The 18,500-nt window shown below is 44.3% G+C and overlaps 1 protein-coding gene across 1 annotated transcript in view; it reads right to left on the bottom strand.

The window, feature by feature from the left end:
- Nucleotides 1–18,500, bottom strand: part of arhgap5 (Rho GTPase activating protein 5) — a 43,544-nt gene that overhangs the window by 8,426 nt on the left and 16,618 nt on the right. The window contains exon 4 of the mRNA XM_069717072.1: nt 143–220. Coding sequence (XP_069573173.1) covers nt 143–220 — 78 coding nt within the window. The remainder of the gene's footprint in view (nt 1–142; nt 221–18,500) is intronic.

Genomic DNA, 18,500 nt, shown 5'->3' with positions numbered 1-18,500 from the left:
ATAATTTACAATCACGTTCCGTGAAAATAACGAGACGCGTCGGCCTCTGCGCTTTGAAGTCTCTCTTTCTTCGAGACGTCTCGGTAGCCGAATGCGTATTTACGAGGCTCCGCTGCTGCGAGCGAGCGAGCGAGCGCTTTACCTTGATCAAACTGTTTCTGGATGTTGTCCTGGTCCGTCTTGTTCCCGCTGACGCGGTACAGGCCCTCCGTCGTCAGACCTGCAAACACACAGACGACAAGACATTTTCACCGACAGCTCTGGAAGGACTTTGAAGCAGCAGGACTTGAGCTGAAGCAGCTGGGCCAACAGGAGCGGCACGATATGTTTCATCCGATGACACCGCATACGAGAGATGTTTGGAATTAAGGCTGTAAACTGTGTTCGTCTCCGTCCCAGAAATGTTTGTCTTGAAAGCGTTCACGCATCATTATGTCTAATACAGGGTTTATTTACCTCATTAAATACTTTGCGAATTTGGGGGAGGGGGGGTCTCTGCGTGTGCAACCTGCGTACGGGTGATTAAAAAGTGGTTATGATGTAACGAGGTCACAAGCCGCATCGGCGATGGAAAATGGAAAATGAATAGTTTTCTGGGGTTTCAAACTGATTTAAAAAAACAAAAAACAAAACAGAAAACACAGTTATGGGCATAAAAACATTTCTATTTATTGTCTGGACTGTGAGCTTGTCAAATGATGTATTGTGACACAAGTGGGCGTAATCATCTCCGACAGCTCCTGCTTCCACCTCTGTAGTCGTTTCTATTTTCCTTTTATAATATTTACTCTTTTTTTTTGGGGGGGGGGGATTAAGTTGCATTACTGCTTCATGGTTTAAATTATTATTATTGAATCAAATATGTTTGGCAGGTTACGCAAACAAAAACAAACCCGACAAAGGAATTGGACGATAAAACGTCAGTGTCTCATCCACACAACATAATTCAATGAAACTGTGCCACAGGAGAGGTCGGAGGTCAACACAAACCTTAAGATTCATGTAATAACTACTAGAACAACAGTTGTCAACGGCGACAATAGCAATAAAATAAACAGCAGTCAACAGTTTTGTTTTCTGCCTTCAGCTGATCTGAGAACAGCTTTTGTTAAAGCCTCTGACCATGAATAATACAGCCAGCTGGCACCTGACAGCTGATCTCAGACCAGCACATATGGATACAGTGTTCTAGTTAGAGCTGTAATGTGTGTTCTGGCTGCAGGGAAGAACACACACACACACACACACACACACACACACACACACACACACACACACACACACACACACACACACACACACACAGGCATGCATACTGCAGTGTGGATGACCTTGCAGCAGCCACAGAGCAGAGCTACAGCCTGTGTGTGTGTGTGTGTGTGTGTGTGTGTGTGTGTGTGTGTGTGTGGTGTCCCTGAAGAGGCAGTTAAGCAGAGACAGTATTATGTAAATTCAACTTTAATGGTTTCACTTAAATCGTGTCAACTGTGGCCAAGTGTAGTAGTAGTGCATGTGTGCGTGTGTGTGTGCGTGCGTGTCTGTCCACTGGTACCTGTATATTTATCCGAGCCAGTTGTGTGTGTGTGTGTGTGTGTGTGTGTGTGTGTGTGTGTGTGTGTGTGTGTGTGTGTGTGTGTGTGTGTGTGTGTGTGTGTGTGTGTGTGTGTGTGTGTGTGTGTTAGAAATCTGAGGAACGCAGTATGTTTTTGCTAAATGACCTCGGTCTGATCATCAACCCTCTTGACCCAAATTGTGTGTGTGTGTGTGTGTGTGTGTGTGTGTACGTGCGCGTGTGTGTGTGTGTGTGTGCGTGCGCGTGTGCTTGAGTTCACACTCAGCAAAATATATAAGCTCAGTAAATGGAGTGGGCAGAAAACCTCAAATACCTTCTGCTGCTGCACTTTAAATGCATTCAGCTTCCTATTTTTGTGAGGACCTCCACCTTCCAACCCAGAGATTTAACCCGCCGCCTGCAGACACGCGGAGGAATCAGATGAATTACACAGCAGAGCGACGCCTCGTCCCAAACGTTCCTCTGAGTATGAGTCATGGACCTCTCGCAGACTCGGGTTCTCCCTGATCCGCGTCTTCACACTCGGGGGGGGCCTTAACTTGGCAACGACGCGTCAGAGTTTCGCGTTTCACAGCAAACTGAACATCGAGATGTCGGCCACAAAGCGCAAAAATCATCTGGCACGACGCCGCTTCCTCAAGTGAAATTTTTACGGTTCAGATGCTGAAAATGAGCTGAAAACGGCTCAAAGTGAAACGCGAGCTGCCGAGTTTTATCCGGAGTATTTACCGAGGTCTCTATTTATATCAACTGCAGCTATTTAAAAATGGAAATTTTAAACAGCTGATATAATGTATCTGCAGACACAAAACTTTGTATATTATGATAAAAAAAAAATCAAAACAACCTGACTTTCATACTTTGTGGGACTATCACTTTTTGCCTGACTCATCCTTCAAAAAGTGAATCCAAAACCAAGACACAAACCAAACTATAAATCTTGTGTCCTGTTACACTCCTGCTTACTAATATTCGATATTTCATCAGATAGTATGTGGATGTATGTCAGGAACGACCCTTTTAAAAAAAAACACACACATTGAGGGTATTGTTTAGTTATTATTCCTGTATTTCTACAAACTTCTATGAAATTTTCACTTGAACACACAGAATTTTAAACTTGTAGTGTTTTGTAATAATATCAAAAAATAAAATAAAAATAAAATCCAACTGGTAAAGTCAACTCACTGAGTAACTCTTCGACCCCTCGCTGACCTGTTTCAGTGGGAAACACACCACATTAAGGAAGTAATGTTCTTTTTATCATCAAAGCATTTTCTTGGCAGACATTGCTCTACAAGAATCTGCCAATAAACAAACTCCTCAAATGTTTATACCACTAGATTTTGTTGGTTTTTTGAATGTTTTTCATATATGTGGAGCATACCGAAGTTGGCGAAACAGAAAAAAAAAGAAGTGGATATCAAGCCGAATGTACTGACAAGTATTTTCACCAATCTTACTTTCCCATACCGGTAATTTAACACTTGCAGCTCATATTTACTATTTTTCTCTGTGCCCTGAATGCAGCGTTACTCATTGGCTGACCTCAAAATGACCCCTCCAACACCCTGTGACACAATGCCACCAACCCGAACATCTTTGTGTCCTTGTGAGGACATCTGACTCTCAATTGGATGCAACATAAAGTGTATACACACACGCACGCACGCGCACACACACACACACACACACACACACACACACACACACACACACACACACACACACACACACACACACACAGTGGACCTGAAGGGAAGGAAGTTAACAGCGAGTTGATGTTTGCATGTTGGGATCAGATAAGACTCATCCTGCTGTGATATGATCTAATATCCTGACAGAGAGACACACACACACACACACACACACACACACACACACACACACACACACACACACACACACACACACACACACACACACACACACACACACACAGAGAGAGAGAGAGAGTCGGTGTATCACAGCTCGTCTCATCACTCTCCATCTCTACCTTTCTTCCTCCGTCTTCCCTGTCCCTCCTTCCACCTGTCTCTCTGGCCAGTTGCCATGGTTATTTTATTGCCACGATAACCATCTGCTGTGTGAGGCGACAAGAAGCCGGTCCAGTAAGTGAAAGTCAATCATTGGTCTATTTTTAACTCTTATTTTACTGGTCAAACACACACTCTTCCACACACGGTGACGTGTGTTATTGTCTCGGGGCTCATCTTTGAAAGTCACGCTGACATTGATGAATGTATTTGAAAAGGTCATTATGAGAACGATCTGTTTCTTTATCCTTTTAATAAGCTTGGATTTATTTCGCTGCATCCTTCCGACAGCGAAACTCTGCAGTGAAAACCAGATTAAATGTTCCAACACAAAGTTGTTCAATAATGCAACAAAGACGCAGAAAAAAAAAAAAAAGACCAAAAAAAAGACGCATCGGTGCACTAACATAAAAAAAAAAAAGTTGTTTCAGGATTGATTCACAAGGATGTGAAAACTGACAGCAGCAGCAGCGTGCGTGTGTGTGTGTGTGTGTGTGTGTGTGTGTGTGTGTGTGTGTGTGTGTGTGTGTGTGTGTGTGTGTGTGTGTGTGTGTGTGTGTGTTTAATAATGAGATGTCCGAGCGAGGTGTTTACTTGTTTTTAAAAATAGACAAACTGAGCCCAGATGTTCAGCGTTAAACATATTATTCCCATTACGATAATGACTTTAAGGTGTTGACACGACGGACATAATTAGATTACAGATAAGGAAGGGTGGTGGGGGGCGGTGGGGTTAGGGGGGGGTGGAGGGTATCTCTGGACGGGAACAGGCTCGCCGTTTACACGGCGCTGGGAACATCCAAAACGAGCAGGACAAAACACTCTCAAGGACTGCGATTTTTTTTTGGGGGGGGGGGTTGTTTTTTTGTTTTTTTTTAAATTGAGAATCACTCATGTTTTATTCAGTTGTCGACAGTCAGTTCAGGACCCCGAGGTGCGGATGAATCTCCAGAAGATTAATGGGGCGGAAAGGAAGAAGCAAAATAATATTCTGCTACTGAGATTTAGACTTTGTATTTTGACTTTTCTCTCATCTTTGTTTTTATACTGCACAATTTTACCGCTTCTGGTGTATGACAGAAATTTTTGAGGAATCAATCTTAAGAGGTTTTTGGTGGAGAAAATCACTCGCGGATGTTTTCATCTTTGACAAAACTGTGTGTTGGTCTGCAGACGTTCCTTCATTTCCAGAGATTACCGGGCAGAGTATTCATCACGGAGAGCACACGTCCTACGAAACTTCACGACTTGAGCTTTCCAGAACTGCCGATGCTTCATCTGCGTGATGAAGCATTGCAGAGAAAAATCGACTTTGAAGTTGCATCGTTGTTAAACTGCTGCCGAGTCACGCAGCGTACCACAAACATGGTTTCAGGTATCGCCAAAATTTTTGACAATCTCCTCAACGCAATTATAAGAAGATATCTCTACAGACAATATTTTAGTTAGATACATGTATAAAAATTAAAAAAAAAATTAAATAATAATAATTTCATAAGACAATTTTTTTTTTTTTTTCCCTTGATATATGAAGGCTAATATGAAAAATCTCTACGTTTTAAATTGTGGAAGGTTTGGATAAAAGTCCTGAAAAAAAACCAGGATATAGTGTGAATGGCTAGCCTCTATTATGACCAAGATATGAGCTTAAAAGTGAAGGTAGTGAAATTACCCTGAAAATAGCCTGAGATTCAAAGGGTTAACCCAAAGTAAATGAAGAAATTTAAAACATGAAATGATTATAAAAAAAAAAAAAATTATCTCTAAAACTGCCATTGAAAACTATCTGGAGAAATTGTAGGCTGAGTTTTGTGGACACCGTCTCTTTAATATTCCAAGCTTTAGCTTTATCCTGGACCAGGTTTTAACCTGGAGTCAAATCTTTGACTCATTATCTGCCGGTACACGTGTTACGACGCAGCTGCTCTGTGTTGGTTCCTGCTGGGTTCATTCGTTAACAGACACACTAACCAGTCACGGTTGAAACCCGACAGTAAAAACCGGATCCGCTGCCTCCGCCTCATATCAGCACATCCCAGCTCGCATGTCCCACTTTCTCATATCCGGGACATCTAGGTCTCGTCCCGCTCATTATAAATGGAGTATGACATGTTAACATGCACTGACATCTTTAAGGAAGATAAATGTGCAGGTAAAAAGTGCCGGTTTTTCCCCGGAGGAGCGCGAATGCGCCGTTTTCCCACAATCCCCGGGCTGAGAAATGAGCTGAACTTTATGGTCTGGAAGTCATTCTGTTGCCGATACTCTCCTCCAGAGAGAGAGAGAGTGTGTGTGTGTGTGTGTGTGTGTGTATGTGTGTGTGCCAGAGAAAAAGCACAGCTTTATGCGTGGAAGTAATGACCTAAGGTGAGCATTTTCTTTGTCTTTTTTTTTCCCTTCAAACACACACACACACACACACACACACACACACACACACATTTGAGATTGTGGTCTGGTGGAGTCATCAGTTTCTCCGATGGTGTGTTAATTTAATGACCCGCCCACCACACAACCATGGGTCAATATAAATCAATACGAAGGCTGCGAGGAGAGTAAGAGTGAGTGAGTGAGTGAGTGAGTGAGTGTGTGTGTGTGTGTGTGTGTGTGTGTGTGTGTGTGTGTGTGTGTGTGTGTGTGTGTGTGTGTGTGTGTGTGTGTGTGTGTGTGTGTGTGTGTGTGTGTGTGTGTGTGTGTGTGTGTGTGTGTGTATGATTTAATATCTGGGCATCTTGGGTAACGAGATCCATACCCACACACCCCCTCACACACACTCACACACCTCCACGCAGTCAGTCCCAGCAGGCAGCAGAGCCGCAGCTGCAGTCTGCTTCCAGATCTCCGAGTGTGTCCACATATTACAGCTGCTAAATCACAGCTTCATCAAACCTGCAGTTTGTCTGTGTTTGAGAATCTCTGCACCGTTCTCAGAGGTAGTTTCAATGCGGTCGTGTCATCACGAAACGAAAGCCTTGAACATAGTGTAGCGCTGCAAGTCGACTTCAGCAAGTTTGAGGGGACGACATGTGAAGTTATCAGGCAGTAAAATTCCACCTTAAAGGAAAACACGGGTTTATTACAGCCAGGTGTATTTCCACTTGAGGAATTTACTGAGATCAGTTAAATAATTCACGTAAAAAGTGCGTAGAAAGCTGCAGGAAGCTCGAGCTTTTTGTCCCAATATACGCTGTTGTGTGCGACTCTTCGCTTCCCTGAATCTCTCCAACAGAGGTGGAGACGGCAAAGTGGGCTTCACCCATAGACACACAACAGCAAATAAATGGGAAATACAGCAGGCAGAAATAAACCAGAAGGATCCTTTTATGCCGGCCAGAAGGACAAATCAGCTTGCTGGAACTCCTGAGACTAAAAGACTGCACATAGATGTCCGAGATGAATCTGGAAGATCGGGAGAGCAACCGAAGGGGAACGTCCTTCGGAAAAAGTAAACATCGAGTCACTGGGGTTTGTCTCGGCTCAGCCTCTGCGACGATACACCGTACACCCTGCAGTGGGAATGGGAGTTTATCAGGCAGGGACAGTCTAGAAAAGTTAAGCTACCCAGTGGCATTGAGGGAATTGTAGGATGCAGCATTATTACTAAAGTCACCTGAGCAAAGTACTGCCATGTCTTCAGACAGATTTGGCATGTGTGCCAAACATAATTCATACAGACTTGGGATATGGGAGAACGTGGATTTAGGATCGTCACTACACAACCCAAACAAATGCATAAAAAAAAATGACTACAATGAACAAAGAATCAACACAGCACATACAGCAAAAAAGGGAAGACCAAATGTTGACTCAACAAGACGCTGTGGATGTTTTCCCCTTCAAGCTGTTATTCAAAGAGATTTATAAGAAACCCCGCAAAAAACGAGTTTTTTTCTTACTCGTCTATTTGGTGATTTTGTGAGATGAGAGAAGAGTAGGAGAAGCTGGTGGAGTGTTTTTTGGCAGATATGGGGAAGGATGTAAGGCCTGTCTGTGTAAATGTCTCATTTACATCTTGTCTACCTGAATCTGCAGCAGAAGAAGAAGAAGAGGAGGAGGAGGAGGAGGAGGAGGAGGAAGAAGAAGAGGAGTGGAGGAAGACGCTGCTTTCAGGGTCAACGTGTCTGTTTCGCAAGTTTGAAACTACATTTTGCCTCCATTTTTGGTTAATCTGCTAAAACGATATATCATTATTATTTAAGGTCAAAGGTCAGCATTACCACAAGTCATTTTGAACGTCAAATACTTCTACAACAAGATGAAGAAGTCCTAGAATAAAAATTAATACAAAGCGATCATACAGACTTGAAGTCGTAATATTGCCACACCTTCCTCGGCCAACAATATGAAATCTCACGCGTGTTTGCACCAATCTGTGATATTGACGAGCCGCTGTTTACCTGTAAACAACAGGTAAACAGTGACTGTGAGGTTAATTTACAGATAATGTGGTACATCTATCAAAGTGTTTATGTTCATCATAGCATGCTGTGAAAGTAACACAAAAAACAGCATCTCCCTCTGCGCGCGAGCACGCGCACACACACACACACAGTCCACCTCCCCAGTGTGAGCTGCTGTGTGTGTGTGTGTGTGTGTGTGTGTGTGTGTGTGTGTGTGTGTGTGTGTGTGTGTGTGTGTGTGTGTGTGTGTGTGTGTGTGTGTGTGTGTGTGTGTGTGTGTGTGTGTGTGTGTGTGTGTGTGTGTGTGTGTGTGTGTGTGTGTCGACAGCGGGACAGATGTCCAGCTTTCAGCGAGCGACGGAAGCAGCCGACAACGCGCACACCCACTAATTTCTAATGTAACAGAGACAGATGGGCCAGTATTATAAATAGAGCCGTCAAGCTGCAGCTACCTAGCTACTGCTCTATTTACTCCCCAACACACACACACACGCACACACACTCTCACACTTACGTTCTGTATGTTTTTTCTTTTTCAGATTATGCCTTCGTCCAGCGTCGGAACACGATAAATTATAATAAGACCTAATTCAAGGTACGTAAACACAAAAATGTTGTTTATGCGAAATGGTTGAATGGTATTTAAAATGAAGAGATTGAAACCTTCAAACTTTTCACTCATTGATGGGTTCAGATCAAAGAGTGGATTTATCTTCTCCGTAGCCATGTAAAATGTATATTTAAAAGATATCGTACAGTCATTTTATTATTATTTACAGTGATCTCTACGTCACGTGACCCATCAGATGTCCCAAAAAACCTTTTGTGTCGTACTTTGAATATACCCGCGAACAACCCTGCAATGAATCCTACAGAATGTTTAGCAGAACTAAAACATGGTGGAAGACTCCTTTAAATCTCAAAGCGACATCGGGAGGCTTCACTACGAGCACGAGGATCTACTACGACCGTGGGTTGGGGACTTTTCAACAGTGCCAGCATTAATGAGTCACTTCACAACACGATGTGCATCACTCCTTCGCTGTCACTTTCTGTTAGACGCACAACTATTAACACACTCTTTGCACTTTTAGTGCCACACACACACGCACACACACACACACACACACACACACACACACACACACACACACACAACAAACTGCATGTGTTTATTTTTGGTAAGGCTAAGTGATGGCAGGGAGGGGAAGAGAGGATGGAGAGGAGGTAATGATGATATGGAGAGATGAAAGGGGGGGGAAGAGGAGGGGGAGAGGATGACATTAGGAAGATGGGAGGGTGGGAAGAGGATTCAGAACGAGAGCGGTGGAGGATGAGAGGAAGATGGAAGAGAGGAGGTGAAGGATGGGTTTAAGAGAAGGAAAAGCAAACCGGAGGAGGAGGAGGAGAGGGATAAGAGGATGAAAAGGGGATGGGGAGGATGGAGTGAGAGGAGAAAGGGCGGAGGAGAAAGATGAGGGAGACGGAAGAGGGGAGGAGGAAGAAGAGAAGGAGAACAGTAGAAGCAGAGGACAGAATAAGATGGGAAAGAGACAGATAGCAGAATGAAAGAAAGGACCACATGAAGGATGAGAGAGTGGAGGGATGAGGAAGAGCGAGAAGCAATTGAGGGAAGGAGACGGAAAAAAGGAAAGCAAGGACAGAAGACGAAAGAATGAAAAAGAAGATGAGCAGCTGACCAGAGAGAGTCAGCACCTCGTGTTGTACAACATGGCCGACTAAACACCCTCCAGAGACCTTCATCAAAGCCACTGCATCATCAGAAAACACAGACAGCTACTGCTGAGTGAGTGTGAGTGTGAGTGTGTGTGTGTGTGTGTGTGTGTGTGTGTGTGTGTGTGTGTGTGTGTGTGTGTGTGTGTGTGTGTGTGTGGACCCTGCAGCAAGGTGCTGTGTGAGGTCAGTGGCTCTCAGACTGACATGTCCGTCACAGCAGGGCCTCAGAAATCCTCACTTTGCAGCGACCGTCCGCTCGTTAAAGGACAATTCCGCAATTGTTCCTGTCGACGAAGGTGGAAAATTCATGGAAATTTCATTTTCGACTGACCTTTTATTCCATGATTTATGACACACAAAAAAAATGTAGGGAAAAGGTTCACGTTTCAGATTCAGACAGCATCCTTCAGCTATTCACAATTTTTTTTGATATTTTGAAGACCAAACGGCAAATTTATTAATCCAGAAAAATAATGGACGGCTTAACTGACAATTAAAACGATGTCTAAATGTGACAGAATCTAGAAACAGTCACCGTTAGCGACGAGGAGAAACTCAAGTAACACTAAGGCTTAAAAAAAATTTTTAAAATAAAATTTAAAAAAAAAAAAACCCAGTTTCACCGGCTGCTGATCCCAGCTCGGGGAAACGATCACTCAGAGCGTTCCAGATGACAGTGATCAGCCAGAACTGCCGCTGCAGCTGAAACCAAGGTGACATTTCACTCCTGATGGGCTGAGACAGGGAAAGACAACAGCAACGATCCTGGGACCTTTTTTTTTTTTTTTTTTTTACTGCTGCCTTGTTAACAGTGAGAAGTCTTTTTTTTTTTTTTTTTTTTTTTTTGCTGAGTGTCAAAAACGGAGAAATGTGACTTTTCAAGTAACGTGGACTTGTTAAATGACTTTTCATTGGTGCGCAGCGATACATGAGGATCATAAATAAATATTAACGGGTATATTGACGTTCCCGCTCAGTCTTTGCTCAGGAGTGATTTAGGAAACTTCTCAAAGCAGCAAGGAAAGGACAGAAAGTCTTATCTTAGCTAGGAGGTGTGGTCGACGCGTCCTTTTAAAGATGCGATCAAAAACAAAATCCAATCGTTGTGATGATGGGCACAGAGTGGACAGTGGAAACGAAATGAAAGTCATCGTTTGTGTGATTACTTTGCGACAGACCCAAGTCATCGCTGCTGCATTTTTTTTAATTTTTTTTTTTACAGCTCCCAAATATCTTCATGCCGTGATCTCTTTTGTTCCCGTTATCGCGTTCGAGTCGGAAATCCTCCGTCACTCCTTCAGAAATTCTTAAGCACCTTAAAAATCCTCCGCACAGCCTCGAACGGAGCTCTCTGAAGATGCTTTGTGAAGAACTTGTATCTTAACGTTGACTTACTCTTCACTTTAAGGGGAAATCCTTCGGAAAACGTCACAATTCTAGGAACTTATTTTTATCGATTTCTTTCGCTCGGAGTGACTTTTAGCACGAGGATTGCCATTGACGTGTTGGCCGATGGTTTAATCTGAATACGGTTTCATTCCTCTGAATCAGGAGGTCTTCGTCGGGGTGCATTTAGCTCAATGTCGCTCCAAATAATGCACACAAAAAAACGGACTGTCAAAACGTCACGATCATGAAAAGAAATCGTCCCTTCATGCAGAACGCATCGTGCAGAACGACAACCGTGTCTCCCAGAAACTTACACCGCGACGCAACTGCAGTGTTCCTCCTGCTGCCCGCGCACCACAGCGCCAACGTTTCTTTGTCACTTGCTTCATGTCGACTTTGCCGCTCGCCTGCGAGTCGTTTTTTTTTTTTCCCAGAGTGCTCGAATGTTTGCCGGCGGCGGCGTGGCACAAAACATGCGATATTAAACAATACAGAGAGAGAGCGAGAGAGAGAGAGAGAGAGAAGGACAACATAAGGGCTTTTCAAGGCAAAATAATGGAAGACTGGACTGCTCAAATACAGCCACGGGACACACTCTGCCTGTCTCTCTTTCTCTCTCTCTCTCTCTCTCTCTCTCACACACACACACACACACACACACACACACACACACACACACACACACACACACACACACAAGCCCCATTAGACCAGATGACTGCCTTGGAGCCAGGTGGCAGAGCACTAGCCTCTCTGCACAGTCTGCCCCCAAGACAAAGACACACACAGTTTGCAGCGTGCTATTTCATCTCAACACACACACACACACACACACACACACACACACACACACACACACACACACACACACACACACACACACACACACACACACACACACACACACACACACACACACCTCCATCCATCCATCCATCCAGAGAGTGCTGTAGCCTCCGGCCCGGCTCAAACTGGCCTCGTCTGTCCCTCGCCTTCAGGTTAGCGTGCGATTGGACGGGGGCCCTAATACTCTGCTGCGCACACACGCTAGGGGCCAGAACCGATCGCCTTAATGTAATCCTCCCATCACTGTCAGAAATAGAAAAGAGAGAAGGAAAAGAGGAAGCGCAGAGTGCGCCGGCTGCACGCGACAACGCCGGCTGCGCAACCACACAGCCGACTTTCAGATCATTTTCATAACCCGCGACATCCACACCGAAACGTCCTCGAGCAGCAGGAAATCGAGCGACACGTTGTTCCTCTGTTGGTCAGCAAGCGAGAGAAAAAACCTCACCTCAGACAAAGTGTATTGTCTGAGGTTACTTTGCTGAATCCCGTTTTGCGCCCCCCCCCCCAACTCGGGCCAATCGAGCTTCTTCACTAATCAGCTGACTTTTTTGGGGAGTTTCAGGGAAGATCAGACAAGAGATAAAAATGTCCTTCATGATTTCAAAGAGCCCAAGGTGACTCAATTGGCTGACAAACAGGAAGGACCTCAAAGAGAGTGGATTTACTGTTAGTTAATTAGCAGGGAAACAAGACAATATACATTGAGAAGATTAAAAAAAAAAAAAAAAAAACAGCTTTAGAAATTATCTGGAAAACACAGCTAAAGTTATGATTTTCTGTTTAAATAATAAAACCATTTCTGTTGTAGTATGAAAGAAATGCATGTAAAAGTGATTATTATTGTGCTTTTATGACATAAATAAAGGAAACAGCTGACGATACGAAGTTGTCGTGTTACGTTTGCTGCCCTGTGTCGTACCGTATGTCACCGAAACAAGAGGTCGGTGTTTTCACCTTTTTCGAAAGGACAAAAACAGCGAGAGCTTCTGACTTTCTGTGGACCGAGTCAGATGGAGAAGGTCATGGTTTAGATACCGCCGGAGACAAAGACAGCCAATCACATTCGATTAGCTAAAATACATCTCTCTCTCTCTCTCTCTCTCTCTCTCTCTCTCTCTCTCTCTCTCTCTCTCTCTCTCTCTCGGGACATCAGCACACAGAGAGAACAAATAAAGGAAAAGAAATGCAGAAGGCGAGCAAGGGCGGCAGAAAGAACAGACTTTGCCCAGAGGGAGGAGCCGAGTGGATGAAAGAGGATCGAGTCACTGCTTCACCTATTCACCAAAAAATACCGGGGGTGGAGGGGGTGGGAGGTGTGGAGGGGTTGGAGGAGTGGCTGCTTAAATATTCAGAGCCCTGGGCACACAGACAGACACACACACACACACACACATTTTCCTATCTCTTGGTGTCTCGGAGTCAGTGACCAGGAAATCCACAGGGAAGAGAATAAGACCAGAGGCTACAGGGCAGGAAGCAACACTGTGTGTGTGTGTGTGTGTGTGTGTGTGTGTGTGTGTGTGTGTGTGTGTGTGTGTGTGTGTGTGTGTGTGTGTGTGTGTGTGTGTGTGTGTGTGTGTGTGTGTGTGTGTGTGTGTGTGTGTCAAGCACTGAAGAAAAAAATGAACCAAAAACTGAATCAAGCTGGGACATCTAAAAAAAAATCTAAAATTAGGTTGTTGCAAGATATCGGGAACGGACACACACAGACAAACACACACACACACACACAGAAACATGCAGAGTACGTATGTGTGTATAATATGCGTGTACAAGTGGTAACAACTTCGGTAACCGCCAGCAACAACCCAGATCCAGCCTCACTTGGGTGCGACCACAAACACGTGTCTCACACACACACAGACAGACAGACACACACACACACACACACACACACACACACACACACACACACACACACACACACACACACACACACACACACGGCTGCAGCTGTGACTCACAGGAAACATAAAAACAGTGTAATGGCCCATACAGTACCGAAGGTCAGAGGTTACCGAAGCAGGTAATTCAGAAAAGTTTATCTCCCTCTGAAAAGCAAGAAGTTAACGAGCACTGCCGACGGTTGCCACGTAAACAGCGGTGTATAAAAAACACCTGCTGGGGCTGAAATGTCACAAACCTCAAGAGCTGCACTGGACACACTCATGCGAGGAAATGAAATGTACCAGTGAACCACATGTAACCGTAAAAGGTCAACGGTGACTTCCTGATTCTGTGGAGAAAAAAAACTCAAGTAAACAAAAAAACTTTAAGTGGTTAATGGTGGTTTTATATGCAGTATGTTCGGTTCACATGGATGCAGGTCATTGCGATATTTAAAACCAATCTGCTAACACACACACAAGAAAAAAACAAAACACCAACCACCACTAAGTAAGTATCGCTATGTGAATTGCTAACGTTGTAAATATGGCTGCATTTCCTGTGGCGGCTTCATAATTACGCTCCTCGAGTGTTTCCCGTCTTCAGCAGAATAAGAGTCATGTCACCCGATCACTGGAAACCGGTGAGTTTCGGGCAGGTGATCATGTGATCAAAGCTTCCTGATGGCATTAGATGACCTGCTTAAACATCCTGTTTTAAAAATGATAAAACATTAGAGTTTTATCATTTTTATTTAATTAAATTGAGACTTCTGACCACCGACTGCATATAAAAGTGTTTGTAGCTTCCAGGTCTGAAAAATGAGGCCGAAGCTGCAATACCACCAATAGAGGTTGGCTCCAAAAAACCTCCACAGACTCCCATTTAACTTACAAAAATTTTCGGTGTTGTTAGCTAAATTTAATCCTTCTTGTTAGTTTTCTGGTGGTCCGTCTGAAAATAATCCGTCATTAATTCGAATTTTTTTTTTTCATTTTGGTGCGCAACTGTTTGATTGACAGGCCGGTAGGGCAGGCAGGTTTCTTCTAAATCAGTGGGCGGGACCTAGTATCATCTGGTTCCAATCAGATCAGTCAGATGAAAAAAAGTTTCAAAGATTGATGAAAAAAATAAATAAATAAATAAAAAAACCATTGACAAACGCACGCCTGTCGTGGACGTCTACATTTGAGCTGGAACAATAAAACCAATCGGCAAACTTGCGCAGCCTCAAAACCGTCTTTTCCCTCTGAAACTCATTTGCAGTTCCGACTAATGAAAGTCATTTCTCCTCCCAGGCAGACAGAAGCGTCGGAGGGCCACGTGTCGGACGGTCGGACGGACGGACCGGTCTCACCGGGCCGCCGGGAGCGCCGGCCGCTCCGACCAATGAACAGGAAGAACAGTCGGCGTGTTTCCATTGGACATGACATCAGCCCGGCTGTCAGCCGGACGACAACAACAACAAACAAACACACACACACACACACACACACACACACACACACAGAGAGAGAGAGAATTGCAGCGCAGTGTACAGAATGGGAGGCAAGCCAGACGCCAATCAATTTTCAGCTCGGACTCTCACTGTTATACTCCGCTCCGCTCCAGTACAGAGAGCTGCAGGCACAGATATAATAGAAAGAAGCGGAGAGAGTGACGGACGGGAAGAGGCTAGAAGAAGACAGCGTATTAAAATTATTTCTCATCTCCTGTCAGTTGCGTTTCTGTAGCCTCTTATATCGTTCTGAACTCTCTCCGTCCGACCTCTGGGTCTTCTGAATGACTACATCCCCTCAGTCAAAAGAGGCACTCCAAAAAAAAAATATCTATGAATTATTATTTATTTATTTTTTTTATAAGATCTATTTCACTCCAGTGAAAATCCCTCCATTCCTCTACAAAGTCAGGAGAGAAGATCTGACTTCAAAGCAGGCTGAAAATAGCCAATAATCAGCTTTGTATGAAGGCTGGTTGACACGGCTGCTGAATAATTCTCCAGCAGAGCTCAGAGTGGAAGTTATAACCCGATCCGCCGGGGTTTCCCTTTTTTCTAGATCTACACCAGCTCGGCAAAAAAAAAAAAAAAGCCACTGGACCGAGGACCACCGACATGAGAAGTTTGATGCGCGGACTGACAGGAACCCTCTGTTATGATCATTGACCATGAAAACTGAAGGGAAAATTCTTTTTTTCAAAAGGTATATCATGAAGAATATTCACATTAAGAGGATAACAATGACTTTTCACCTTCCATTATACAGGAAATAAGCATAAAAAACGAGATGTGGCATAACTCTTTTATTTACATTTTGAAAAACTTTATTGGACCTTTTTTTTTTTTTTTTTTGTACATCTGTGTCAATCTGTTCTTTTAATTTAAAAAAGTGGGGGGGGGGTTTCTTTTGGTATTTTGTGCCTTTGTTTTGCCATCCATCCTGTACAAAGTCTCAAAGCATCTCAATCTGTTGCTACTTTGTTTGAGCAACATGTTATCTAAAGTGAAAATTGTTGGGAATTCAAGCTGTCGTCGTTTCTAACTACATTGATCACCAGATGTGAAATGAATTGAACCATTCAGTTCAAATCTGTCATTTTGTCAGCGGTTGGAATAAAATAACACTTTGCCGTCGACGATCCCCGAATGTTTCCCTCCGGTGCAGCTGTAGTTTTCAAAACCAGAAGAACGGGGAATGTCATTGGGTCAGTTATATAATGAAATTGCGTCAGAAAAAAGATTTTCAAATCCTAAAAAGTGGAATTCTTCCGCGAGCAGTTTCAGTCTTTATTCAGTCAAATAGTCGACCGGAGTTCATCTGAGGAGCGGAACACAGAAACGCCTCTCCTCCATCCGTCCCTCCTCACATTATACTAAGTGCAGAGGAAGATAACAACCAATGGGACTTCCAAATGTATCAACATCAAAAATCCATTTAATCATAGCTCTGCCTCTCCCTCCCTCCCTCCCTCTCTCTCTCTCCATCCTCCCAAGCCTTCGTGCGAAAAACCATTTCATGTCTCCGGGGAGCGGGAAACATTTAATAAAACTTCTCTAATCGAGTTCGGCAGCAGAGAGCTGCGTGTCCTCGCCGTGTGCTCGTCATCTCAAAAGACGCCGCTTCTTCTCAGAGACCCACGTTTTGTCACAGGGCTGTATTTTTCGAGGCCAAACTGATGATGTTGGGGGGGGGGGGGGGTTTCGGAGGGCTTTTATGTCAGCGGACCTGACAACAACAACAAAAAAAAACCAAAAAAAAGAAAGAAAAGGCAAGACAACACCCTATTGGTGCTTTGGCTTCAGGCCCAGATGTTGGGTTTCACCGAGAGGCAGAATTTGACTTCAACAAATGTGGGATTTTAGGGGAGGAGTTTCACAGATACCAGATTCAAATATATGCAGCTTGAACTGGTGCAGTCTGCAGCCTGCAGCGTGTGTGTTTTAGCCATTTTAAAATACCACCGTGTCAGCAATTTGGGGCGAACAAAGAGCATTTTGGAAGAAGACAATAAGCGAGCCAGCGCCTCATTTACGCCTCTCGGCAAACCTTTTTTTGAATAATTTTACCATAAAGACAAAGAGAACAAAGAGAAATAAAATGTATTTAAAAAAAAAAAAAAAAAGCTGGCTTGTGCAGTGATCTGGTTACTTAACTACCGTCCGCTGAAAATATGAAGAATTTGCATCAGGTGAGCCCTTAAGCCTAATTATTCCCTCCTGTATTGTAAATTAATAAAATGCTCTTCGGACGGCTGTTTAAATGGGAGGCTTAAACGGTCGGAGCCGTCTTTATTCTTCGGTTTTTAACGGCAATAAATGAAGATAACGAGTATTTTCTTTCTTCATTTGAACCTCGTCAGCTTTGTCGGGCAGGACGCTGAAACGTCCCCTTGAAAACTTTAGACTGGAACTCCTCTCGAGGACAAAACAGATTAGCTGTCTCCCTCTCGGGCGGCGGTTGGACGGCGTGACGTTTTTTTTTTTTTTGTTTGTGAGCGGGCACGTCTCCTGTAGCCACCCGAGACACTTCGCCGCAGGGGGGTGTTGGGGGGGAGGGGGTGGAGGACATCTAACGCTCTTGCGCCTCCTTCGCCGAGGCAGTCGTTTTTTCAAAACAAATGTCTGCGAGAGTTCACGTTTCCTTTGCTGGAGCGCGTGGGCTGGACATTTTGAAGAAGTACCCAAGTACCTATTCATTCTCATTTCTTCTTTAAGAAAAAGAAAAAAAAATCCATCTTTTACCTTCCCCTTCGGCTTTCATTTTTCTCTTCTCCGCGGCACCTCTCTCAGGTGTGCCCTCGGCTCCCTGCGGCTCCGACCCTTCACCTCCTCGCTATCGCAAAAGCGAGCGGGGGGGGGGGGTTGGGATTGAACTTGAACCGCGCCCGCTGCTGGATAACGGCGAGCGCTTAGCGCTGAAAATACAGAGCAGAGATTTGCGCTTCACCCGCGCGCGCGCGCGCTGTCGGGTGAAGCGGCGGCCGTCTGAAAAGCCCGATTTTCTGCAGTCATTCTCGCCGCGCACGCTCAGCGGGTTCCCTTGGAAAATGCTCGGAAATGTAGGTGCTTTGACAAATGGGAGGATTGGGGAATCAAGTCTTGCCGTACGAAGACGAATCAGAAAAGCTCGA

This window comes from Brachyistius frenatus, unplaced genomic scaffold (assembly GCF_029030835.1).
Source record: "Brachyistius frenatus isolate BFR_SWC_R1_liver_20210118 unplaced genomic scaffold, ASM2903083v1 Contig_168, whole genome shotgun sequence".
NCBI classification, from domain to species: Eukaryota; Metazoa; Chordata; class Actinopteri; family Embiotocidae; genus Brachyistius; species Brachyistius frenatus.
The sequence above is the reverse complement of the archived record's forward strand: the minus strand, read 5'-3'. Positions and strand labels throughout refer to the sequence as shown.